At 41.5% G+C, this 25,977-nt stretch overlaps 8 protein-coding genes across 9 annotated transcripts; 4 read left to right on the top strand and 4 right to left on the bottom strand.

The window, feature by feature from the left end:
- Nucleotides 1–69: 69 nt before the first annotated feature.
- On the top strand, nt 70–1,592 carry LOC120284695. The gene is made up of 3 exons (XM_039292998.2): nt 70–694; nt 893–1,048; nt 1,486–1,592. Exons 1-3 carry the CDS (start codon nt 524–526, stop codon nt 1,501–1,503), a joined length of 345 nt encoding a protein of 114 aa, XP_039148932.1. The 5' UTR covers nt 70–523; the 3' UTR covers nt 1,504–1,592.
- LOC6739020 (serine/threonine-protein kinase WNK1) lies at nt 1,495–11,437 on the top strand. 2 transcript variants are annotated; one of them, XM_039292996.2, is made up of 11 exons: nt 1,495–2,875; nt 3,104–3,276; nt 3,338–6,254; nt 6,311–6,442; nt 7,017–7,079; nt 7,788–8,621; nt 8,812–9,231; nt 9,297–10,347; nt 10,495–10,559; nt 10,621–10,792; nt 10,851–11,437. In XM_039292996.2, exons 1-11 carry the CDS (start codon nt 1,961–1,963, stop codon nt 10,979–10,981), a joined length of 6,873 nt encoding a protein of 2,290 aa, XP_039148930.1. In that variant the 5' UTR covers nt 1,495–1,960; the 3' UTR covers nt 10,982–11,437. The 2 variants fall into 2 exon arrangements, with proteins under 2 accessions (XP_039148930.1, XP_016032858.1); XM_016169112.3 differs by lacking the exon at nt 7,017–7,079 and having other exon boundaries at nt 1,496–2,875.
- Nucleotides 11,438–12,384: 947 nt separating this feature from the next.
- On the bottom strand, nt 12,385–13,066 carry LOC6739019. Its single transcript, XM_002085778.4, has one exon. The coding sequence runs from the start codon at nt 12,972–12,974 to the stop codon at nt 12,459–12,461; it is 516 nt and encodes a 171-aa protein (XP_002085814.1). The 5' UTR covers nt 12,975–13,066; the 3' UTR covers nt 12,385–12,458.
- Nucleotides 13,067–14,889: 1,823 nt separating this feature from the next.
- On the bottom strand, nt 14,890–15,782 carry LOC6739018 (V-type proton ATPase subunit e). Its single transcript, XM_002085777.4, has 3 exons — nt 15,551–15,782; nt 15,433–15,480; nt 14,890–15,327 (listed from the first exon to the last, which is right to left on the bottom strand). Exons 1-3 carry the CDS (start codon nt 15,643–15,645, stop codon nt 15,201–15,203), a joined length of 270 nt encoding a protein of 89 aa, XP_002085813.1. The 5' UTR covers nt 15,646–15,782; the 3' UTR covers nt 14,890–15,200.
- Nucleotides 15,783–16,318: 536 nt separating this feature from the next.
- On the top strand, nt 16,319–16,810 carry LOC6739017. The gene is made up of 2 exons (XM_002085776.4): nt 16,319–16,525; nt 16,606–16,810. The coding sequence occupies exons 1-2, from the start codon at nt 16,415–16,417 to the stop codon at nt 16,699–16,701; spliced, it is 207 nt and encodes a 68-aa protein (XP_002085812.1). The 5' UTR covers nt 16,319–16,414; the 3' UTR covers nt 16,702–16,810.
- A 399-nt stretch (nt 16,811–17,209) lies between these two features.
- LOC6739016 (26S proteasome non-ATPase regulatory subunit 4) lies at nt 17,210–18,783 on the bottom strand. Its single transcript, XM_016171903.3, has 3 exons — nt 18,667–18,783; nt 18,425–18,565; nt 17,210–18,363 (listed from the first exon to the last, which is right to left on the bottom strand). The coding sequence occupies exons 1-3, from the start codon at nt 18,690–18,692 to the stop codon at nt 17,340–17,342; spliced, it is 1,191 nt and encodes a 396-aa protein (XP_016032857.1). The 5' UTR covers nt 18,693–18,783; the 3' UTR covers nt 17,210–17,339.
- A 121-nt stretch (nt 18,784–18,904) lies between these two features.
- On the bottom strand, nt 18,905–22,626 carry LOC6739015 (pickpocket protein 28). The gene is made up of 7 exons (XM_016171900.3): nt 22,349–22,626; nt 21,030–21,333; nt 20,867–20,966; nt 20,556–20,816; nt 20,287–20,497; nt 19,643–20,228; nt 18,905–19,017 (listed from the first exon to the last, which is right to left on the bottom strand). Exons 2-7 carry the CDS (start codon nt 21,262–21,264, stop codon nt 18,905–18,907), a joined length of 1,506 nt encoding a protein of 501 aa, XP_016032854.1. The 5' UTR covers nt 21,265–21,333; nt 22,349–22,626.
- LOC6739014 (probable E3 ubiquitin-protein ligase makorin-1) lies at nt 22,077–25,850 on the top strand. The gene is made up of 4 exons (XM_016169113.3): nt 22,077–22,244; nt 22,627–23,472; nt 23,728–24,001; nt 24,131–25,850. The coding sequence occupies exons 2-4, from the start codon at nt 22,691–22,693 to the stop codon at nt 24,233–24,235; spliced, it is 1,161 nt and encodes a 386-aa protein (XP_016032853.1). The 5' UTR covers nt 22,077–22,244; nt 22,627–22,690; the 3' UTR covers nt 24,236–25,850.
- Nucleotides 25,851–25,977: the final 127 nt, after the last annotated feature.

Here is a 25,977-nt window from a genome sequence, read left to right as displayed (position 1 = left end):
GTTAACAGAGGCCAGGTAACATTTCTGCAAGTGCTTAACATATATATTAGGCATACTGGCAGCTTGGGTGGCATCACCGCCGATAACACTTGTGTAACAATATGCGCTATCGATAGATCACGAACACAAGTAAACCCAGTTGCTTTGTAAAATTTTTTGTGAAAGTAAAGGGAACTTCTGGCGAAATAACTTTAATTTTCCGCTGACTCTCGCACGCGTTCAATCCAATTGACCCCCCTTGTGGCGGCGACAGTATCTCCCGAAAGACTTACCCATCCCCCGTGCCGTAATATGAAAGCCTGCTAGCTCGATTTACCTTTGAACATCACAATCACAAACTGAAATCCTCGATGCGAACGGTCCGACAGTCGCAGTGCGAGCCCTAGACCCCGTCCCGGTCCTGAATCCCCAACCCGAGCACGATCCCGTCGAGCGAAGGACTTCGGGAAGGAGCGGCGTGGAACCATGACATCATAGCCGCTGCATATGCTTCCTGTCCCGAATCAAATGTACATAAATATGTATGTATAGCCAGCGTACCGCACATACGCACATATCCCTCGCGACAGAACAGAACAGAATAGAGTGGAACGGCAGAGCCAGTGACGAACGTAGTGCAATCGAAACTAGTGATTCATGGAAAGCGCACACCTTGGCCTCCTGGAGACGGTGCCACTACCTCCTCCACCCAGCTGTAAGCGATATTTTAGACGTCGGCACCCAGCAACGAGCATAAGTGGGTGGAATGGTCACCTTTTCCTGCTCCTGCCCCTGCCCATGCCTCTGCCCCAGTCCAAGCCAGCCCCTCCTGTCAATAGTGCCGGAATTTAACCTTTGCTCCATCCCTTTCATGCCTCCCTGTACTCATTCACCGCCTTGCCTCTCGCTTCAGATTAAACGTGGTGGTCTGCTGCTAAAAATCTTGCAAAATTGGACAAACCCTCTGCGACTTCGTACGACAACAAGAGGTCGTACCTGCGAACCGTGCTCGGAAGGGAAGCGCCATCAGCGAAGATGGTACTACCTCCTGCACCACGCAACCTCAAAGGTCAGTTGGAGTCCTTGTTAAAACATTCAGGGATTATCTCTATTTATTTAATTAGTGTATTTGATTCAAACCAGGGCACATAACAAAAGATGATAGAAGTAACAATCGTTGTTACATATATGCCTAAATAACGTAAAAAGCTGATTTAAAATATCATTTTATGTAGTGTGTTGAACTTACCAAGTATCCTACAAAGGATTTGCTTTCTTTCCTATGATACTAATTTTTAAATATCCTCAACTGGAATTGTTACTTCAACATCTCTGTTTTAAGCAAAACTAACCAGATAAACAACACGTAAACTGAAACCGTTTTTTCGTTTACCGAATGTTTATAAAATGTTCTTGGAAGGGAAATTTACTGAGAACTGTGGAAAACTCGACTGTTGTGCCTGTGAGTCTATACAATCTAATTAACTACTTTAATCATTCTTTTAGGAATACCTCAATTTCTAGCGAGGAGCAAACTGTGCAGGGAGCTAATATACAAAAGTCGGGACTCCGTTCGTTTAATAGATCTGCCTCCTCTAGGCAAAAGCCGAACCCGACATCAAAACTAAAAGACACACTAAACAGAAAGTCCACTTGCAAGCAGGGCACACTTTCTGCACACACAAGCACTAGCAGCACCACTTCAATCCAGTCATCACCCATCGAGCCAGCTTCTTCTCTACCCACGCTGAACACCACGCCTACACCACCTGCTGCCAGCAAAAGTAACCTATTTGTGCGGGTGCTACGACGATTTTCAAGTAACTCCCTTCCCGGCAAGACGGCGTCAAACCCGAAAAACGCGGACGACGTACCGAAAGTCAACGATAACAACAACGGCGATCTGGGCAAACAGCAATCAACCGATGTTGAGGTGCTTTGCTCTCAGGACAACCAGAGCAGGGAACAGAATGAGGACGAAATGGATAGCAAAATAGAGCCTGCAGATGCCATAAGCAACCAGAAAGCTGGTCTTACTTTGGGCAAACCTAAAAAAGACAAGTCAGTCAAGGGGACGTCGCAAGCGGTTGTTTCAGACACCAAGAAAATGGAGGCCAGGAAGTCCTCCTCGGACACGGTGATTGAGCCATTGATCAAGCAGCAGGCGCCACTGCACTCGTCAAAGACCACGCCAACGACTTTGACGGCGAACTTCGTGCAAAACATTCGATTCGTCCGTAAAAATGTGGAACAGTCAGGCAGAAACACCAATCCACTGCAGTTCGTTGAACTCGAGACGGAGTTTCCTCGTGACTATGACGACAACATCGAGATGCTTTCCCGCGAGGCGGAGCATCTGGAGGAGCAGTTCCGCACGCCTACGCGCTCCAATGCTACGGATGCCACTTCCCACCATGTGGCCGGAATCATCGACAACATAATAACCGAAGCGTCACGGAGTCTTACAATCGAAAAGACTGAAGACGATGTGCCATTGAAGTCTTCTACCAAGCACTCGAGCGGCGTAAAACGAGTTGGCTTTCAAGTAGAGGAAAAGGACGATACCGAGGTTCAGAGCGAAAAACAGGCAAAGAGCATCGACGACATAACCAAAAAAGCGGAGAGTTCCGAGGCTAGCGCAGAGGAAGCTGCTGTCACCGGGTCCTCGACAGATGCATCTGCATCTCTTCTGCCCTCCACGTCGCTGGTCTCCACCACATCTTCAGCTACATCGATAACCAAGAGTAAGAGCGATGAGGACGATGATCCGGTGGCCATGTCGCCGTGCGGACGATTCTTTAAGTACGATAAGGAAGTCGGACGCGGTTCCTTTAAAACTGTCTATCGTGGCCTGGACACGTTGACGGGTGTTCCAGTTGCCTGGTGCGAGTTATTGGTAAGATAAAAAACTTCCTAAGTCAATTATTGTTGTGTCATTGGGCATTTGTATTAGTATTATTAGTCAAAGCTAACATGATCCCAAACTTGCATGAGCAAGTTATCAGATAGATAATAATTATCATGATTTTTTGATTGAGTAATCTTTTTTATATAATGGATCATCACAATTAAAGTAATCATTAGGTAACATAAAAATGTACAATTTTATTTACCTATTTTACAGGACAAGCAAGTAAAAAAAAGTGAACGTACTAGATTTCGCGAGGAGGCGGACATGCTGAAGAAACTTCAGCACCCAAACATAGTGCGGTTTTATACATATTGGGAGTTTCCTATTGGCCGCAAGAAGAATATTGTACTAGTCACCGAACTAATGTTATCTGGAACTTTAAAATCGTAAGCGTAAAACTTGATTTTAATGGGCTAATTGTAAACATATACACTTATTTCCTTGTAGCTATTTGAAACGATTCAAGAAAATACACCCAAAGGTATTGAAGTCATGGTGTCGCCAGATACTAAAAGGCCTTAACTTCCTGCATACTCGTCAATTTCCTATAATTCATCGTGATTTGAAATGTGATAATATTTTTATAACTGGCACCACTGGTAGTGTTAAAATCGGCGACTTGGGCCTGGCAACTTTGAAAAACCGCTCCCACGCAAAATCTGTGATTGGTACGCCGGAGTTCATGGCCCCGGAAATGTACGAGGAGCACTACGACGAGTCGGTGGACGTATATGCATTCGGCATGTGCATGTTGGAGATGGCCATTTCCGAATATCCTTACAGTGAGTGCAAGGGTCCAGCCCAGATCTACAAAAAGGTGATATCGGGCATTAAGCCAGCGGCGCTGGCTAAGGTGGAGGACCCCAACGTGCGCGACATCATCGAACGGTGCATTGAACTAAAGAAGGAGGATCGGCCCAGCTGCAATGAACTGCTAGAATCGGAGTTCTTTGACGAAGATATCGGTATACGAGTTGAGCCAACTGCTTCGGAACAGTTCCTTTCTGATCCGAGCATCAGCATCATCGAGTTCAGACTGCGGTTTATGGATCCCAAGAAGCGCTCGTCCCGTCATAAGGAAAACGAGGCAATTCAGTTTGAGTACAACATCAAGCATGACGAGTACGAACAGATTGCGCAAGAAATGATGAAGGAAAATATTATATCTGAGGACGACTCTCGCGCTGTAGCTCGGCTTTTAAAAGTGCAGGTGGTGTCGTTGCTTAAAGAACGTGCCCAGCGTCAAACTCAAATCAAGCTGCAAAACGAGAAGTCTCGTTTGGAAAAATTGGCATTGCAAAAGCAACGTGAGAGTTTGCCGACCAACGTCGATGAAGATGAGGAAGAGGAGGAGGAGTCTGAGGACGAGGAGGATGGTGTTAAATGGAATCAGCGCCTGCAGCTAAGATATGACCTGCTTAACACTGATTCAGAAACAAGCCTTGCTCTATCCACGAACAGCGTCGAACCGCAGCAGCTGTCCAATCGCTCGAACACTTCGATTCCGAACAGTGGCATTCAGCAACCTGTTCAGGTCCCAGGTCAAGTGCCTGTTTCCCAGTTGATCTCGGTGCAGCCACAGGCTATTCCGTCACCGGCTATTCCCATGCAACAGAAGCCGACGGTGCACTACATTCAACCGCCACAGCTGGCCTCTTATCAAAATTCGAATGCATCGATGCAGGAGATGACCAATAACCAGGTCATATCGCCGACAGGCAGTCAACAAATGCAACAGCAACAACCCGTAGTGGCACCAACAGTCAATCATCAGGTCATGCCGCAGCAGCAAGTCAACCAACAGCAGCAACCACAAATGATGCAGCAGATACCCCAGCAAGTTCAAGTGCAGCAAGTTGGTGCGCAACAGCAGCCCCAAACTGTTTTGCCTCCGCAGCCACATGAGCAGCAGCCACAGCAACAACAACAGCCACTGCAGCAGCAACTGCAGCAGCTTATGCACACTAACGTGCAGGCTCCGGATTTGACTCAACAGCAACAAATTGCTCAGCAACAGGCCCAGCAATATTTTCAGCAGCAGCAGCAACAGCCTCAGCAGGCCGTAAACATGCAACAAGCTTATGCAATGCAGCAAGCTGGCCAGCAGCAACAGCTTTCGCAGCCTCTTCAAATTCAGCAACAGATCTTGCAGCAACAACAAGCAGCCGTCTCACATCAGCAACAGATTATGCAGCAGCAACTGGCCCAGCATCAGCTGCAACAGCTTCAGCAGCAGCAGCTTCAACAACAGCAACTGCAACAGCAGCACCAACAGCAAATACAACAACAGCAACTCCAACAACAACAACTCCAGCAACAGCAATTCGTACAGCAGTATGCGCAGGCAATGCCGCAGCAACAACATCAGCAGCTCGTTACGGGATCGCAAGTCATGGCACCGCATCAGCATCAGCAACCTATTCAGATCCCAGTGCAGATGCAAGTTCCGCCGACTTCCGTGGCACCCCCAGTACAGCAGACTTACAATCAGCAGGGCGGACAAGTAGCGCTCAGTGATCCACAACAGCAACAGCATCCCGGATTATCGGCCGTACCACCACAGCCAACGCAATTTATACAACAGCCCACGCAGCAACCCATACAACTGTCAATGCCTTTGGAGCAACAATTGCAGCAATTGCTGCATAGCCAGCCAGCCCAGCAACAACAGCCCATGAGCCAGCAGCAGCAACAGCCTATGGTCCAACAGCAGCAACAGCCCTTGGTGCAACAGCAACAACTGCCTTTGGTGCAACAGCAGCCGCCTTTGGTCCAACAGCAGCCGCCTTTGGTCCAACAGCAGCAGCCTTTGGTCCAGCAGCAGCAACCGCTGGTTCAGCATCAGCAGCCTTTGGTCCAGCATCAGCAGCCTTTGGTACAACAGCCCCAACAACAGCAACCACAGGCCCAGACACAGCAACCACAGCCCCAGACACAGCAACCACACGTGGTTCAGCAACAACCGCAACAGCATCAACCTGCAGTAGAGCAAATCTCACAGATTTCTTCGCAAGTGCCTGTGCAACAGGAAAATCTGCAGCCAATACAGGTCAACAAAGATGCGAATGTAGCAACGGATGCAATGTCTCTAAATAGCGCCCACGGAGCCCTCGAAACTGCACCGAAGACAGAACCCCAGAACTCTGGTGATGCGGAAAAGCAGCAAAAGCAGACAGGCACGGGCACACGTTCCCAGAAACCGAGGCGTTCCAACCGGAGCGGCAACGAAAGGATTCCCAAGCTTAGTGTAACCAGCGTTGACGAGGGCAGCGTCATAAACTGCCACATGGAAAATAAACTTAAAACGATTACATTTAAATTCGACATAGGAGACGTAAATCCGGTTGAAATAGCCAATAAATTGGTAAGAGAATCTCTTGCTCTAACCAAAACTCAATCATCAAATTCTTTTGTTTTCAGATCGCCCAAGATTTGCTTTCTAATTGTCAAAGTACAGTTTTTGTGGAAATGATCAATGAAATTGTTGACCAAGTCAAACAGAATCCCAATCAAATCCCTATACCGACAAATTATCGCCGCAATATTGAAAAGGTACATCGCTATCACAAAATTAATTCCACAGAAATTTTTTGCTCAATGAAGACTATTCTTACGAGGCCTTAGGGTTCTTTAAGCGCACAGATGGACACGGTTCATTGGATAAACCCGTAATGAATATAATGATTCCCCGATTTTTTTAAGAACTCAGCAACTTTTAGATATAGATAAAGATTACTTTTATAGCCCTTCTTATTTGTGCTCCTAATGGTAACAAATTACCACGCCGCACATATTTTTACCCTAATTAAAACCAGTTGTAGTAGTAGTCCGATCCTTTAATTAAAACACAATCTTTAAAGACTTCACTAAGCATCACGAGTAATTTTCACAAATATAATGATATTTGTCTTTATCTAACACATGTTTTCGTTGACTATTCAAATTACTTCAGTATTTCCAATGCTACATGAGTCCAACCAACTCCTCCTTTTCCTACGAAAATCAGCTATTCAAAATCGAGAAAATGATGCTCACAAGATTTCGTAAAATACTTGACTAAGCGATTTAATATCAATATCACAAAATCCATGTTTTTTGATTGTCTATCCCTACTATAACAAAACAGGTCCGACACGCGTCTCTAACTCGACAGCGTTCCACGTTTAGGTCACACCAAAGACATAGATCTGTAAGTGTTGTGTGCACTGGGCTTATGTAAACACTTATTGTTTCCTAGCTAAATTTAAAATGTTTCTTTACTTACAAGGATTTTCCTTTTATTGTTAGACAACTCAAAAGTTAATTATATTGAAGTTCGTTTATAGTTTAACCTATATTTATTGTTCGTTTCATGATCTGATTATAGAAGGTTTTCAGATTTACAAATTTTACAGATAACATTGAAAAGTGAACATTCGATATTCAATATTAATGTCTTATATAACTAAAACATTTTCTTGAAGAAAATGTTGACCCTTTTTTTTCAATGTTTATATAGCTTTTACGTTTTACATTTTGTTAGATAATTTCATTAAAAAATAGATAATAGATAAATCGTTCATTTAAAATAAGTTATTGTTATTCTATGGAAAGTCTGTATAATTGGTTACCAGGCTTCATTAAACTTTTTATCAATTTCAGTTTTTAAGGCCCCAACACAAACCAATAGTACAATTAAAGTTTGAACTTATATGGATCTTATTTTGAAAAACTTTATCCAGGAGTATCATTAATTTTTTCTTCTGCTCTTTTTTGATAATCAAATGTGGGCTTAATAATTAATATATATTTTTTATTTAAGTTCCACTTTGAATACATTTTTATTTTAAGTAATTATGTATATGCACAATCAAATTTGCTTGACTTTTATAACTCACATTTAACCAACTTATTTTAGCGGGATGAAACCGCCAGCGACATCACAAAGATGTTTGAGCCCACTATCCATGGCGTTGAAACCCTGCCATCCGGTGGCGGAGGCGGTGAACAGTTGAACTGCAACTTGACTTTAGAGGCCAGGTCCCATGTATCCAACATACCAAATGCGAAGGAACCACAGCTGAACGTCAGCACTCCGCCCACAACCACTTCGACCATGTCTTCCTCATCAACCGCATCGAGGGATGCGCCCAATAGCAGCAATGACGTGACCATCGGTTCTGGTTCCGTTTCTCGAAAAACAAGCACGGCCTCGGAGTACACTTCGCTATCGATTGACTATATGCCCGACAGCAACATTACTCCAACTGGTCCAGAGCCACCGCTTGACGATGGCAAGGATAAGAAAACTTGCTCCCTTGCCATAGCCAGAATGCAAAAGCTCTTGGAGTCGGCCGGCAATGGTGCTCCTCGCAGCCTGAATTTGCCCTTGAATCGTCACCTGAAGATTCAAGAGGACTTGAAGCATACTAGAAGTCTTGACGATTTGACCGCAGTGAAAATAACCTTTGACATGCCCAACAAGGCCGCAGTGGGTACTTCGGAAAACGCTCAGCAGGCCACAGAAGCGGAAGCGGAGAAGCCAAAAGATAAATCTGCACAGGCAGTAGGCAACCAGGGAGCTGGAGCGGCCAACACTCTAGAGCAGTTAAAAATAGAACTGGAAAACATCACTCATGCCCACGCGTTCGCCTCCGCTGTAGTGGCCTCGATTAACAACAGAGCTCCTCATCAAGCTTCCCCAGCAATGTCCTCCCTAAAGGCGACTTCTGGACAACCACAGACACAAGAGGTAATTTATAATTACACAATAGCCGAGCACAGGTGAAGGTGAAGTACCATTCTACAAAATTCCAAAACAAAATCTTGTTAAATGAGATTCAAATGTATTTATTTTCAAATACCCTTCATTAATTATTAATTTAAATTGCTTAAATTTATTTTGAACATGTTTCTTATAATAAATATCTTGTTTCCCTTAGATAACCAAGCCAAATAACGGAGCAGGCCCTTCAGCACCCTCTGTAGGTCAGAATACTCCGACTGCAGCCTTAACATCCACCAGGGGCTCAGGCTCCTCCGTCTACAACTCACGTCGTACATCCATCGACAACAGCGTGGGATCCGATGTACACCTGCACACAGCCACTAATCTTGAGGGGACAGTAAGCAACTCGGATCCGACTCCCACTGAGGCGTCGATTGGAATTACCATTGGCACGGGTCATGAGAAGCAACTCTCCAAGCAGCCCAGTTTGGAAAAGCCTTCTGCCACTTCCATTTTAACGAACAGCAGTGATCCTCCGCAAAGGAATCCCAGCAATGGATCAATTAACCAAAATTCAATAGCGGATTTGGAAAAGAAATTGGCAGCTTTGCGAAATACCGAAAACACAGAAGAGGCAAGAAACCAATCTTTTTTTTTATATATACATTTTCACTTATTTCTAACTTCTTTCATTTTTAGTCTGCATCAGCAACATTGTCAGTAGTTCCTAAACAAGTTGAAGAGATCGTCAACCCAAGCGCGCGTAAAATTTCGCGATTTAGTGTCAGTCGTGTGCAGGAGCAGAAAACTTCAACCGGAGTTGAGGAGCCTGCTCAAGCTCAACTTAAGATCGACCTCCAAGTCGCCGGCCCTGGAGGCCAGGTGCAGAACAACAACTCCGTTCAGAACGGCAGCGTGGTCAACACTCCAACCGAAGTCATCAGCTCTCCTATTCAAAATGTTCCGCTGGCCATTAACGGAATTCAGTTGATATACCAACAGCCCCAGCAGATCCACCAGTTGCCAGGTGGAACCTCAACTACTACAAGTGGAGCAGGGAATCAGTGCATTGTAGTGCCTCAAGTGGTCAATCAAAATGGCACCCACGTGCAACAGCTGTCTAACCTACAGCCACAGCAGCAGAGCGTACATCCAAATATGACTCAACAGCCACAGCAGACGCCACTTAATGGGCACCCGTCTATGGTTAACACTCTTCAGCAGCAACCACAACAACAATCCTTGCCGATGCAGACGATTCAGGCGCAGCAGCAGCAAAACCAAATGCCTATCATTTCGCAACAACAGCAGCAGCAGATCCTGATGCAGCAGCAACAGGGATCCCAGCAAGGATCGCAGCAATTTAATTTGCCTGGCACACAACAGACTCATCCTCAGCACCAGTTCATCCAGTCGCAGCCCAACCAACTTCACTCGCTTCCGCCCCAGGTGGTCAGCATGCCTCAGGGAAATCTGCCGCATCAGCTTCCACCCATGCAGACTATGGGTGCCCAACAGCAAATGATCTCGCAACAACAGCATCAGTTGCAGATGCAGTCGCACATGCACCAACAAAACGTTCCCGGAATGTACAACCAGCAGACTGGAGCTCGTGTGGCAGCACCCCAAAATTTCGCAGGTGCTGTTCCAAATCATTTGTTGCAGCAGTCCCCTTTGATGGCATCCCAGCAGCCAGCACAGCCCATGCAACATGTTATGCAACCGATTTTTAATGCAACGTCCGGTGAAGGTAAACAAATCCATGATATTTATTTGATGATATTTATTTTTGTACAATTTTGAGAAGTTTGTCAATATTAGTATAATATAATAATAATATATATATAATATAATTATACGCAAGAGAACTTTACAACTTCTGTATCTTTTATTGTAGTTACCGAAGAGCCTGTTTCTTTAGCAGCTACGCATCCGCATCTGCTACCGAGCGATATTCAATCCGTAAGAACAACTCAAAATCCATATTATTTTACATGAATAAACACAACTGATCTCTCTGTAGGATATAAAGCACAATTTAGACTCACTAGTGAACCAATTGTGCAATACACGCTTGGGTACTAACCAGCACCAACGGCTGTTGCTGTTGCGTCAGAGACAACTCATCGAAGAGGACGAGCTGCGTCTTAAACATTATGTGGAATACGAAAAGTTCCAAAAGGCCCTGCGCCAATGTATGTTCTGCCTGTAATCCTATGAGATATATATGAAAACTATCCTTTTCTTTTCCAGCTATTAGCACAAACGTTCCAGCTAATGCAGCTTACTATTCTGCGGCTGCCGCACAGCTTCCAACCAATTTGGCAGCTCCAGCAGCTCCGTCCTCATCGAATCCGACGTCCACAAGCTCCGCAAACACATAACTGCTCTAAATGTTTTGCTTCATGCACTTTTGACAAGCCATACTTACAGCTCTACTCTATGTTCTCGGCAATATAATTGGCTCGAGCGAAAGGACGTGGATCTGGAGGTAGATTTTAAGTAAAAAGTTGTCGAATGTTACGGGGTTGTCTGTAAATATTAGTCAAACGCTTCTTGTTGATATGCCATTGTTTTATATTTCTCTTTCTGTTTCACTTCTTATTTAAAATTCCTAATTTCCCATTCTGGCTTTCGTTTATTTGTTTAAAATAAATATTAAATTTTGTATGAACTTTTTAAGGAAATTGTACATTTTATTAGTAAAAGAAACTGTAAATAAACATTTCGATAATGTAATAATATAACAATGCATATAGGAATATTATATATTAGCCATCATTTATTCAAAGTGATGTATACATACTGCATAGTTACTAAATAAATAACTTATTACCGAATTTGCCTTTCATATTTACTTTAACAATTGGAAATGCTACGGAGAAAGTTCAACAGGTTGTTGGCATCAAAATACGAAAATATAAAAATTTTTCAACAGTGTGGGCGTATATTGATATTGGCATATTGATATTGAAAAAAATTAATACGAATATGAAAATTTAATTGTGGGCGTGACGGCTTTGGCGGCGCGACCAAAATGTTCTTATTTACTTATTTGTCTGTATGTATGCAATGAAACCGGTTTTTAAAATCATAAAATAATTTTTTTCTGTTTAGCAGGTCGATATAAGAAACTTTAGTTTTCCAATTTGTATGGTTGCCGGAATTTCAGCGTTTATACGGACGACATACAGACGGACGGACATGGCCAGATATACTCGGCTAGTGATCCTGATCAAGAGTATATGAACATAAGGGTTATGGGATTGGAAACTTCTACTATATCTATTACAAACCTTTCAACGAATCTAGCTTACCCTTTTTATATAAAGGTATAAACATTTTAATACGATGTATATATAAACCTTTGTGCACAAAAATAACACCGAATTAAAAGTAATTTGTGAGTGTGCATTCCAAGTGTTATAATAGATAAGAGAACAATTTTCATTCATCAGCTTTCAAATGAAAAATAAATATAAATCATATCACCTTGTTATCAAGGATTTGTTCGTAAACATAAAAATAAATCCAACATTATTAGAGAAAATGCTAATATCCTTTGCAACATTTGTGACCAAGGCAGAAGATTAACCAGCTATTGGTGGTATATACATTGGTAAATAGTATATTGGTAGGTCGACCTATGTATTATTCATACTCGTACATATATCCGTTGATAAATTATTTAGTTCATTTGCGACCCTTATAAATTTTCTTCTTTTTTCCTGAGTATTGCCAATTATATGAAATTATATTTGCAGGTCAAGCATAATTCAAAATAAAATAAAGTAATAAACATCCTGAACCTTTTTATTCCTAATGGTGTTTAAATTAAAAATTATGAAACCTTCAAAATCGTTAACCGCCGAACGAACTCCCACGCCATTCATAATTTCCAACACTGGGTCTGGGACTGTTCCTCATTGCTTCGATTGCTTGATAGTTCACAAGCCAGAAGGGCTGCTGGTCCACGGGCAGCTGCTTCAATCTATTTACCCAATCCCTGTCACCTCGGGCATCGATGGGAAGTCGGCTGTTATCTGGGGCAGTTTGAGTTGGAAATCCAGCAGCTTTGTTGACGGGGCTGTACGAGGCTGACAACTCCTCCGGAGTGGAGGGATGAACCAGAGGAACTCCCATTGGCGGCCTTTGCGGTGCTCCATAAGGAAGGTTGATAATTTTCTTTTGCGAAGTACCCTTGGGTCCTGAACTTCCATTAAAGTTCTCCACGGCTGTATTTTTAGTTTGGGCGTATTTGTCCTTCTGAGTGAGTCCGCCTGGAGGTCTCATGCCAGCAAAAGACGGTCTTTGAGCTTGGGTAATTTTAGGTATAGCGATAGTTACTATGGGTAAAAGCCAAAGAAACTTTAACATGTTGCCAAACAAATTGGAAAGTGTTCTTTAACAATATTTCTGGTGGCAGCTAAATTCACTACTCGTGCTCAGCAACTGTGCAACGGAAATATATAACTTTATTTAAATAAGTTCCAGTTACCTAGAATAATAGGTTTTTCTTTTTTTCAGGTTATTACGAAAAAATTAAGTTTTTATTGATCAACTCAACACCGAGATAAAATTTGTGTGAAATTTAGGTTTCCAATTTTTTGTCAAGCACTCCCAACATAGTTTGTATTAAAAATATTCATTTTCGAAATGTATTCATTTTGTAACACCTTACCAACGTTAAGTGCTCGTCTCATATTAATGAAGTATTTAAAACTTAGTGCAAGTAACAGGTATCACATAGTCGCATCTGTCCTTTATATGAACACAACTGTATGAAGTATTTAGGTTATTTCTAATGAATCTCATATTCAAAGTAAATAGGTTAATTTAATTAGGCGTATTTATGCGCACAAGGTAGTGTATTTGCATCCACATTTAGATGCATTTTTCTGTGGCAGTCGAAGAAGTGGGCGCGGCAGCCTTTTGCGGCTTTTGAGGGTGGCCAAAATTTTTTAAGCAGAAGGGCTAGTCCCAAAAACAGTCTATTAGTGAGAAAGTTTTATAAATTTGTCTTTTGATTATAATATAACAAAAATAAAATATAATATTTATTATAAAAAGAGTCACAATAGATACGCTCGACTAACAGATACCTCTCACTTAGGTAGTGCGGGGAGAAGTTGGTTGGCATAGCATAGACACTTTATAGTGTCGGACACGCTTATATAACCCTGCTTTTCATTTAAGGAAGTAAAAACAAGAAAGAAATTATTTGATATACATACGTAAGTTTATTTTTTTTAACTTTTGTGGTTTAAATGGTATTATTGAATATTTATAAAGATATGTCATCGAAATTTCAGTATCCCAAACAAAAGGCACCTTTATTTTGTTATCTACTACTATATTATTATAAGGTTGCGCCGAAAACTATGCAACGCGTCTTATTTTTAAAAGTTTATTTGCTAGGTAGAATATCAGTAGAATGTTTTTAATAGTGCAGAGTATGTACATGTCAAATCATTTAATTGGTTAATAAAAAAATATATAAAACTTAGAATGGGAAAAGTTTAAGCTCGTCAGATTAAAAAAATGTATTAATTCTCTGTTTTCATATTTTGCTACCTATGTGGCAGCTTTAACAGAATGCAAAATTTCCGATTCGATGACATGTAGGTACAAAAGATTTTACATCAATACTTTTTGGTTCGAATTTGAATTCATATTAACTTAGATCTTATATATGTCCCGACTGATGATCATTTGGGAGGTGTCTTTTTAGTTTTTTCCAAATCAGACTTTTTGCGGGGAAAAATAGTAAATTAATCATTTATTCAGTGACCGACAAAAATTAGGGATTTTAGAGATTTTAAGATCTCTTTCAATGTCTGTACTTCTCATGTACCAGGGTCCATTACTGAGAGCTCTACCGATTTTATAAATTATTATAAAGATTTTGATTTGTCCCTAACATATAATTGAAACTTTTTCGACAACGGCAAAAGAAGCCAGGACATGCAGTCGTCGAAAGTAGAGATGGCATGACTATCGTTGTATGACTCAACAAAGTTTCTCTTTAATCGAAGATCTCTGCAAGATATTGTGAGTCTTATGCAAAAGTACAGGCCGATCCTGGAAATCCGTTAGCAGTTTTTTGTCCTTGTCAGGAATGTGACACAGGCACGTGGCACCTGCAGGCTAAAGATTGCCTCCGTTATGCTTGGGATCCTAACCATTAAGGATCCTTTTAGCCGTTTAGTTTTCGTATTTGGCAAGGCTTCACCTAGGAAACATGGTTACCTCTAAGTCTGTAGTCAGCATTACAGTTTTTAAAGCAGTCACGTTACTTATTGAACACAAAATTGTGTAAATATACTTTATTTTAGGTTTCAATCTTCATTTTAAGACACTCGATTATTGGGAATGCTTGGCCAAAAAGTCAAGGCTAAGTTTACATCTTTGCGCGTACAAAGTATACAAATATGTTGTTTATCTATGATTTTCTACAACGTGTTTGCCCAGAGCGTGATCGCGATTACAATTTATTTTATGCTTCGAACAGTAAATGGAAATTAATAATACAGAATGTCGGAACATCCGGGATAAAGAAACAATAACAAAACAAGTGAAACGAATACATTAGGGTGACAGACATTAGACGGTGACAGCCATAGTGTCCTTGATCTCATTGCCCCACTCACGGGCCATGATCATGATTTCGTTCATGCTTAGTTTGGGTCCAATCAGGGGGTTCAGCTGCGTCATGTAGCAGCACAGCCAGCTGCAAGGAAAAGAGGCATTTATAAGCGTTTTGATAGGTAGCAAGTCCTCGGTCTAGTCCAACTAAACCAATCGTTTAGCTGCACTTTTATACACATGTACTTACAACAGCCAGCAAGTTGCTGCGGTGAGCATCAGGCAGCATTGAGTCACCCTGCAAAATAGTTTAATTAGTTGGTTGCAAAGCTACTCAAGACTAAAGTTGGGTAAACAGATTTGCTTACCCCCTGTTGGGTCCTCGGGCGAAAAAGGGGCAGATGATGCCAATAAAGGCCCAAATGCTGGTGATTACAATTGGTGCCACCCACTCGGATACCATTTTGCAGGCTCTAGGATCGACGCAAAGTGCTTTGGGCAAATAAAAAATAAAAAGGTGGACAAAGCGATCACCGAACTTTTTCTCGAGCAACGAATATCACATGACGGACATGTCCCATGCAGCAGTGGGACCGTGCGCGACTATCGCATGTTTCCGAAGGCACGAAATGGTCACCCTGGACCGCCTTACCTGGCTTCTTTTCCCGTTATATTTAATTTTTTGTTTTATTTTTTGCTACATATGTTTATCCATTCCCGATTTGAAAATTAAGGATTAAAACAGATATATTATTTTCGTAAGTCGGTTATAGGACTATCCTTTTTGTCCTTGCTTATGTATATTTACAAAGAAATTGGGTGCAAAGAATTTGTATATGCTTATCACAATTATAAAACGTACAATATTATAAATAGTGTCAACTATGTTCCATGAAATTACCCTATACATTACAAGTAAAGCTATATGTTAATCAAAAAAGGAAGTTTTTGTACTAATTAGACTGATTGCACCCATTGTCACCATACCGACATTGAGTAACATGATCGATTTAATTCATTTCTTCTAGGTTAATAAGAACATTATAAATAAATTATTTGTAAACAATTTGTCTGCACCAGAAACACCCTACATGTTCGGGTTGACTTGCGATAGCTGTGCTTTGCGAAAGACCATCTCTACAGAAGGGCGAATGACAAATCGTTAAGAAGAAGCATTCTAACCTTACAGCATTGATTTTACGCCATCGTATTTTGCAAAAAAGTTTGTGAAAATGTTCCAAAACAGCGCTGCCCGCCTCCTGGTCCCCGCTATGCGTAGCGCCATGCAGAGCCGTTGCCAGTCGGTCGTCTCTGGACCTCCGACCCAGCGCATCTCCACCGCCGTAAGTTTGAGCTGGTTGCATAACCAGGATTTGATTCCCAAAACGAAAAACTCATCCTTCACTTGCTTTTTGCATTACAGGAGAAGGTGATCCTCGGCGGCGGCATGTGCGCTGCATCCTTGTTCATTCCCGCCTGGGTGCTCTACCACATCCGGGACTACAAGGGCGACAAGTAATCTGCATACGAGACCACACATAGTTAATACGCTTGTAAAGTAGAGAGCATCAATACATCAATAGTGCCCTTGCTATGGGGAAATAAACTATAGTGCATTGAGCCACAAACTTAATTTATTATTTATCGTTGGTCATGCTGTAAGTAAAAGTGTGCCTTAATTGAAGCCTGACTGATATACGGTACTGACATTGTACAAAACCCAGTACACCAAGTGTAAAGTGGACTCTAAAAAAGCCCGAGTTCTTGATGTTTTAAATTCTTCAGGGTTTAACTCCAAAAACTGGCCAATAAGAGACCTTCAGCTCACTAATCCAATTTACATATGTACTAGAGTCGTTAAATTGTATGTAACCGGTTAGAAGAAGCTTTATGCGTATGCTTTCCTAATAAACATCCTTAGTCGAGTCGACCAGGCCATCTTCGTATGAAGACATCTCGACGATGTCGGGGTACTATCAGGACTAGAATATTATTATTAGGCATTCAGCAAATGAAAGTCAATTAAGTCAGCAGCATTTCGTGTGTATTTGTTTATATATTTTCACTTGAAGCATAATTTGAAAGAGGGCTACAAATGATTTTAATGGGCATACAAATGCTTTAAACGAGCTTATTAGATATAATCATAGATGCGGTTTATTTTTTCTGCGAGTCCTTGCCGTCGCTCTTTTTGTCCTTGTCCTTGTTGAGTGAACCGACAGCATCGCGCACCGCCTCCGACTGGGGATCAACACCAGGTAGATTCTCCAGCACGCTCTGCAAGAAGGCCGGGTCCCCGATCACCTCCGAATAGTCTTCGTCCACGTCCATGGGGGCGTTCGCCTCGTCCGTCTTTGGGCGCTTTGCTTGCTGGGTAACAGTGTCGTCGGGAGCATCCTGCATGGACATCTGCATAGCGAAGGCAATCTGTTCCTCCTCAGTCATGTTAGCGAAGTCCGGCAAGTTGTCCTCGGGTGTTTCGGTGGACAGAGCCAGGGCACGCTGCAGCATGGCCTCCTCGGTGTTGGCTTCGTTCTCTGCTCCGGCACTTTCTTCGTTTCCAGGTCCAGATCCCGAAACGCCGCCTCCGCCACCAGCATCTCCGCCAGTCGGCGGAGCCCCATCGGGATTGGCACGACGTTGCTCGCTCTCCTGGCGCTGCCGTTGCTCCTCCATAGACACACGCAAGGCGAGAGCCAGTTCGGGGTCCTCGTTTGGATCTACACCGAATTCGAAGACGTTGCCGCCCAGACCAGCTCCGCCCAAGCCGTCCTCGCCCTGGATGATGGGTGACGACAACAGGGCATCCGACAAAGCGGATCCCCGAGGTACGCTGACCAAATGGGAGCCGGTGCCGTCCTTGCCGTTTAGCGCGTTGATGAATGCTGTGAGAGTCTCGTTGTTGTTGCCATGATCGCCGAAGCTAACTATGTCTACGTTGACCTTCTCCTTCTTGAGGCGCTTGGCTTGCTTCACTAGATCGCCCTCCTCGTGATTGATGGGGGAGCCCACAAAGACCACGATGCGCATCTTGTGGTTCTTGCCTTGGCGATGCTTTAGCACCAGATGGGCAATTCGGATTCCGGTCAGGAGGTTTATCTCGCCCTTCGGCTGAACCAGATGCATCTTTGAGAAAATACGCCCTACATCGCTAGTAAGAGTGGCCAGCACTTCTACGGTGCTGAGGGATAAACAAAGACACAATGAATGTGTGGCATGGGCACAGACAGCTCAACACTCACTTGGACAGAGTCATCAGGCCCACATTGTTCTCGGGATTGGAACGCAGCTTGGTCAGGCAGACCAGATTGATGCCATCTTTCTGGACGTTGAGACGGGTTGGAAAGTAGTCTCCGTTGCGCTGGTAGTCGCTGTTATCAAAGCTGAAAAAGTGCAATTTATGAGTGCCAGACCGTATGCCATTGCAGGCAATACGGAAAAACTCGCGGAAGCTCTTCGTATTGCTCAAAAAACAATAATTTACCATATCATAGTACTCTCCAGAACCATTTTCGTATTTTTGCTTGTCACTTTGCCACTGAACTGTAGTTCCCCAGGGTTGCCAGGTGCTGTGCTGCCTGAGCTATCGGCACTAAAATATCGGCTTTGTATGACCGTTGTGCGGTATTTTTGTTTCATTCTATTTACTTACATTCTTTTACATGTCGAAAAGTAATTTAGATTTTGTGACACATTCAAAGTTGTTTATTTTATTTACTGATTCAGAATATTAATATAAGCAACAATGTTGAAACAAACAAAATGATGTATATTATCTCAGCGAGGAATATTACACTGAAACCAATCATTAGGCTCATGATTCCACCAGTTGACGCTGAAAAAGATACAAGTAAGATACAAAATAGTCAAAATATAAGATACAGATATAGTCAACTGCCTCGAAAAACAGATTATTGTTTTTGATCGATTTTGGATTAGCTTGAAGCTCTTTCGTTGGCCAAATCAAACAAAATATTTCCCTACGAGGTGAGATTAAAATGACGAGTTACATACGTTATGTAGCGATTAATAATAATATTTAATGTGTTTCAAATAAATTAACTGCTAAGTATTCAACTTGGAGCATAAAAATACCTTCTGATCAAAATATAAACGGTAATATTTCGATTATTTAAGCAGGTATTCAATTCTACGACTCTGTACAATAGTCTCTTAGTGTGCATTACACTCTAGCTGAACATCGTCACTACATGGACTGTTCTTATTAATTGATAAAAACAGCTTATTTTATGTTATCAATAATCAGTTCGACTTGAAATACCCCTCGAGTTAAACAAAAAACAGGACGTTTATACGATCAGCATCCCTGATAGACTCGGATAGTAGTCCTGATAACGAATATACAATTATTTTATCAGAATTGAAATTACTGTTCTAGTACCGACATTAACATAACGTATAAAGTATTTAAGATCTAAGTGATTTAATAAAGAGCATACCCATATATTCAGTGGGTCCGGTATACGAAGTCCTTACACTGCTCCTGAAATAGTTGTCGGTGTGAAAAAAGTTGACTACCGCCAAGTTTTTGCGTATGTATTCACTTGAGAAATTCGTCAAGTAGTTGGTCTGTGCCTTGACATCCTTTTGGGTGAAAGGAGTGGAAAAGGCATCGGGAAAGAAAATTAGGTCGTGGCAGCTGGTCAGGCAAAGCTCCTTGCACTGAGAGCTCTGTAGGTCGAAGATCTGGGACTCCGCCCGATTCAGACATTCAAAGTGGAACACGTCGCACACTGAGGCGTTGGGATAAATTAGTGGTAGGTAGTAGGGAATACAATTGCAGAGTCTCAAGAAAAACATGGAGTCGCACTCTGCCTCGCAGTTTCGACGCGTATAATAGCGATAGAAGAGTAATTCCTGTTCGTCACTGAAAATACACTGGCGTTTCGTCCTTTGAATATTTCTTATAGAGGGTATAGCCTCAACGTTTCTAGCTATGATGCGAAAACTCGTCTGGTGCCCAATCATCACAGGTAATCCCGACTCCTTCATGCGCGGCTGGTCTATCGGATTATACAGTAGTATCTGAAAGGTATCTAAAAGGTATAAGCTAGCTGGGCAAAAAGCATACAACACAACTTACTTTAAATCCCTGACCGTTTGTGGAGGAGCAGAAGTAGTCGTCCACGTGACCGTCGAGAACGATTTGCAGACCCATCGAGGTACCAACTCCAACTCCCGGACGCGGATAGTAACTTGAGGGTAGTCTCTGTGGGTAGCCAGATATTGGATCCCAGTCCACGGCGATATCTGCAAACCTGTCGGACGAAGTGAAGTCCCGAATGTAGGGTGATCTTTAAATAAATAAGTTAGAGCATGTTTTTCGTTCATGTGGCCCTCGCTAAAACTTACTTGAACTTATAAAGATAATACGGATGCAAGACATTAAAAATGCAGCACAATCCTTCATCGACGAAAGTTTCTCTGAAGATGTCAGTGCACGGTATCCTTTGTTGATGAAATACGCAGGATACTATCAGATCTGAACACTTCTCCGAAACATCCAATATGAAATTTGGGAATGTTTCATTTCTGTGCTGATTATCCATGTATTGCGAGTAATTTGATTCCTTATAGCAGGTCTTTTGAAGCATAGCGTATCTTACGGATCCCCTAATAGAGCCTTATTTAATTGGTTTTCCATGGGATTTGATAATACTTACGGCGTTAAATGCTCTACTTTCGACTTTTTAGCCTGGTTCATATTGCAAACCGTAATTGTCGGAAACGGAATTTGATCAATGGGAGTCATCTTAGAGCTAACTTTAAGGTAAGATCAAAATTTATTCATATCCCTAAGAGTAATACATGTTATAATTTATATACTTCCAATAATCACTGGTGTGCTTTCCCACTTATTGTAAATTCCAACCGCTAAGTTCACAGCCACAAAAAGAACCAATGCGAATATGATGGCGAAGTAAAGCTTTATCCACCAAGAATAATTATTATCGCTAATAACGTACTTAAGCATTTCCATTGATGTATTCTTTAGGAAACTTTTCCCCCTTTTTCGGCTAACACTACGAATTTTTCCATGGATTTTCTTTATTAAGCGCATGTCCTGGCTTTTGGAGGAATTGAATGAATACTGTTCACCTCAGTTGGTCCAAATAACTTCTAATTACTTCTGTAATAGGTCAAACAAGGTTTCTTGTTAAATGGTCTTAACTAACGTATAAGTAATGGTATCTTATTTAGATTGAAAATCAATTAAAGCGTTACTGCTGCTACACAGCAAATATGTCCAGGTAAATTTGATAGTCAGATAAATTTTATATTTACACGCGGAACCATTATTACATTGAGATAATGTAAAATAAATAAATATAGAAATTAAAGCCTTTAGAACGTTCCAACTACGTTATAATTAAATCCCCTCCCTCTGTTCACTTAAAGTATTTAAACAGGCTTATAAACTTTTTTTCGAGTGAATTTACGCTGTTCTCCGTCATTGACGCGTCAATAGTAGAAGTAATTAAATATATATATGTATACAAGGTATACCCTTCAACACTAATTGAAAAAAATGGCCGGGTGGAAATAAATCCTTTCGATTAGTAAACTGCTTTCTAAGCTTTGATAGAATGGGGAGTATTTAGCTCAAATAATGCGTATTGCTATTATCTTACATAATTTGAATTACTCGTAAAATAGGAAGGTTAACTGGATTCGTTATTTACGCCCCAAAACCGTTACGCCCAAGCTTTTTTGTTTGATTTGATCATTTTTTTTAGTTTCTATCAATATGCCACAAAAAATTAGATATTTTTTGGGTATCTGATAGTCGATTCTGTTGCCCTTTTCATTCTTCTGTTCCTTTCCCAGGATTCCTAGTAAAATGTAAAAAACTTTCGACATTCGAACAGTTAAACGGTTTGTTGTGCGTGTGATTTCAATCGTCAATGGCTTTGGTCACACTGCGGAAAAAATTGTGAATGCGATCCAAGGTGCATAAAACGACAAAGTAAAAAACTGTGAGTGCTGTGGACATTAAACCAGCTTCGATTTCAAGAAGTCGCACTCCCCGAAAGCCAGCAGGTAATGTAAAACATTCATCGCGTGCGATGCAAGCTTTAGTTTGAAGTGGAGAAACGCAACGTTCATATGCGTACAGGAATCCACACACTTGCATACATACTTACATTGCATATTTCACTGATGCTAAGGGGATAATTGAAATGCAGAAGTTGTCACGAGTGCATTTCGTGTGGTTTCCTGCTGAGGATTGCGAAAGCTCCCGAACAACTAGGGTTTAAAGTGTGCACGGGCTCTATTTGGCCGAATCTGCGTATGTACGCAGTGGCTGTGTCTGTAGGTATGTTCACTTGCGGGTAAGAACGCTTGAGACTGGAGGTGACATTTCCCTAAATTTACCCAGTTTGCCTAGTGTCAATCGCTAACCCCTCGCCTTTGCTTTCAGGTCATCGTACAGACTTGTCAGTGATTTGAAAACCCTAAAACCCTTTTGCGATCATCGTAGCGAAATGAGTGCCGTCACCAGCAGCGATACAGCCATCAGCGGCATGGCCCTTGGCCGGAGCCAGACCATCTGCCGCTACTACGTGCGCGGCATCTGCCGTTTCGGGGAACTTTGCCGATTTTCCCACGACCTGAGCCGCGGTCATCCCGAGTGCGAGGAACAGGTGGCCACCGACGTGCTGCCGAAGCCTAGTACAAGCAGCAGCAGCACCAGTGGCAGCCAGAGCGCCAGCATCTCCACTCAGCAGAGGAACTGGGCGAACGCCCCGGTGTTTGTGCCTAGCCAAAAGCGCAATACTGCCCACGAACAGAGCGAGTTTGAGACCACTGTGGACCCTGAGACGCTGACGGAGGCGCATGCTGGAGCCAGCTACGATACATTAGCCCCTGGTGTGTCCTGGGCCGATGTAGTGGGCGGACCATCGTCTCTGAACAAAGATGACTATGGCGAGGAGAACAGTTCCTGCGCCTGGGGCGAATTCTCCGCCTACCCCATTCACATGGAGCTGTGCGAAATGTGCGACCAGTATTGCCTGCATCCCACAGATCAAGTCCAACGGAAGAGTCACAACCGCGAGTGCCTGCAGCAGCACGAGCAGGCCATGGAGCTTTCCTTCGCCATTGCCAGATCCAAGGACAAGACGTGCGGCATCTGCTTTGACACGATTATGGAGAAGGCGGGAAGAGAAAAGCGCTTCGGCATTCTGCCCAACTGCAACCACATATTCTGCTTGGAGTGCATTCGCACATGGCGTCAGGCCAAACAGTTTGAGCACAAAATAACGCGGTAAGTAAATGCTTTAGAAATTCAAGTAATAATCCAATTAAAAATCTAAGTACGTTTTTTAGTAGTAGTTTTAACATAGAATCCTGCGTTCTAACATAATGCGTTTTTAAATAATCCGTTCAATTGAATCATTACTCGTTAACTATATGTTAATACTTAAAAGATACAGAACAATAAGCACAATGCAGACTAAATTGGTGTATGTTTGAGGCTTTGGTGGTATAATTTTGACCTAATTTGATCGTAAATCTGCAGAGCTTGCCCAGAATGTCGCGTTTGCTCGGATTTTGTCTGTCCCAGTGCGTTTTGGATGGAAACCAAGGAGGAAAAGGACAAATTGCTCAACGATTACCGCGCCGCTTTGGGAGCAAAGGACTGCAAATACTTTAAAAAAGGAGAGGGCAAGTGCCCCTTTGGTAACAAGTGCTTCTACAAGCACGCCCTGCCCAACGGAGATATCGTCGATGTGGGTTTGCCGAAGCGCACCCGAAAGTTACAGAGCCAGAATGAAATAATCGATTTACTTGATGTGAGTACAAGATCTGAGATTTTTAATTTAATTTGAATGGTTTTTTATTAGGTAATTTAGAAATTGTAACAAGCTAATCTAAAATTGTTAGAGAAGGTCACTAAAATTAATCTATATCATCATTTATAGATATATCTCTGGGACTACGTAGATCGGCGTGATTATCATTGGCTGGGGATGATTTCAAGTGATATCACTAGCTCCGAAAGTTCAGATTACTCGGATGAAGACTAAGCTTCTGAAGCAGAAGGATACAAAAAAAGCAACATCAGCCCAAAAGCATTAAAATTTGGATGTAAAGTCCCAGGAACACGTAAACCATATTCACACACGATATATATAAACGATACTGAGCCAAATATCGAATGCGAAATTAAACAAAATAATGTATTTGGGTACCAAATTTAGGTTACATAATATTTATTCTCCACTTAATGCAACGAAATTTACAGCAACTTTCCGTACTTGTATTGAATTAAATTACATTTAATACCTTTAACAAGTGGTTTTACCAAGACCAGAAGGAACATTGATATATCATTAAATTTCAATACACAACTTTAGAGTTAAACAAGCAGGAAACAGTACATTTTGAAAACAGGTGATATATAAAACATGTAAATTATGGCTTTCAGACTGAATTGTAAAGATAAAAATGCATACATTCTTTAATCGGTTTTCTACTCATTTTTTGAAGTTTAACAACTGCAACTAAGTGAAACGCACATAGCAATCCACATGAGCACATCAATCTGGATACTTGCATACATTCAATATTGAATGAGTCTATGTATCAAACCGAGCAGAATTATTCCCTTTCGCCGATAAATGAAATTTTTGTTATTGTTATGAGCCTTTGTGTTAGAGTATTACTGTTGCATACCTATAATTCAGTATATTTGTAATTGTTGGCCACAAGCGTAATACCCAATCCACTACAAATATGATATGTATAACATCTTTACTGTATATGGATTTTAAGTTAATACTTTCGAAATGTACCTCTTTAGAATGTTTTATTTTTACTGATACAAATGTAATGTGTTGTCCATGGGAAAAGCAACAATTAAATATACAAAGGGAACTAGCATATGAACCCAACATGTTTAAAATCCAAAATCTACAATTAATGTAACAATAACTTAAAAATCTCAATATTGCATAGAATCGGGTTCAGCGATTCGAACCCATTTGTATGTGATTCTAGTTGACAAACAAAAAATATCTTATGAGTAATTGGAAATAAGTACATAGTTTTAAAAACTCAAATATGGTCGTTGAAGTATGATATAGAATGAAAATTTCACTTTAACAAATACATGCTATCGCAAAAGCTGCAACGCAATGCCTTTGTTCTAATCTTCCTTTCTTCCGATGTCATGTACCACATTGAGGACCCTCGTAGGAATTCGCTGGATGTAACCTCATCGCATAATAATGAGGCGTAATGTTAGCTATGTAAGTGTAGTAACTACATTTTTGTGAAATTATGAGTTTGTCCGATAAGATTTGCAAAATAGCTAAACCTATCCAGAAGTGATATTTTTCTTTAATTTTGAACTGGATTACAACATAAATTATTGAACAGAATAAACTCGTAAATCAAAATACTTTGAAGTTACTAACTAATAATTGTAAGCAAATATTCGGGGTCCGTTCGAAGAAATTAAAAATATAACATGAGCCTTGAATCGAATACTAATTGTGCCATTTCCCATTTTAAAAATTGTTCAAAACAAAAACTAACCAATCTGGCTGAAGTTGTACCTAGATTAGACTAAAAATACCATTTGTAATATTATGTTAATGATAAACCGCAGGAATGGAATAAATAAAAAGTGAAACAATTTCTAGGCGGATCTATAATGTAGGGACTTTAATAAGATCTCCATTGGTGGATTTGTTTGGTACTCATCATAATACGATATATGTATTTGGTAAGTATTTTATCCAATTTTTAATCTAATTTCTCTTGC

Source organism: Drosophila simulans, chromosome 3L (assembly GCF_016746395.2).
Source record: "Drosophila simulans strain w501 chromosome 3L, Prin_Dsim_3.1, whole genome shotgun sequence".
Classification (NCBI taxonomy): Eukaryota; Metazoa; Arthropoda; class Insecta; order Diptera; family Drosophilidae; genus Drosophila; species Drosophila simulans.
Note: the sequence above shows the minus strand (reverse complement) of the source record. Positions and strands in the feature narration are given on the sequence as shown.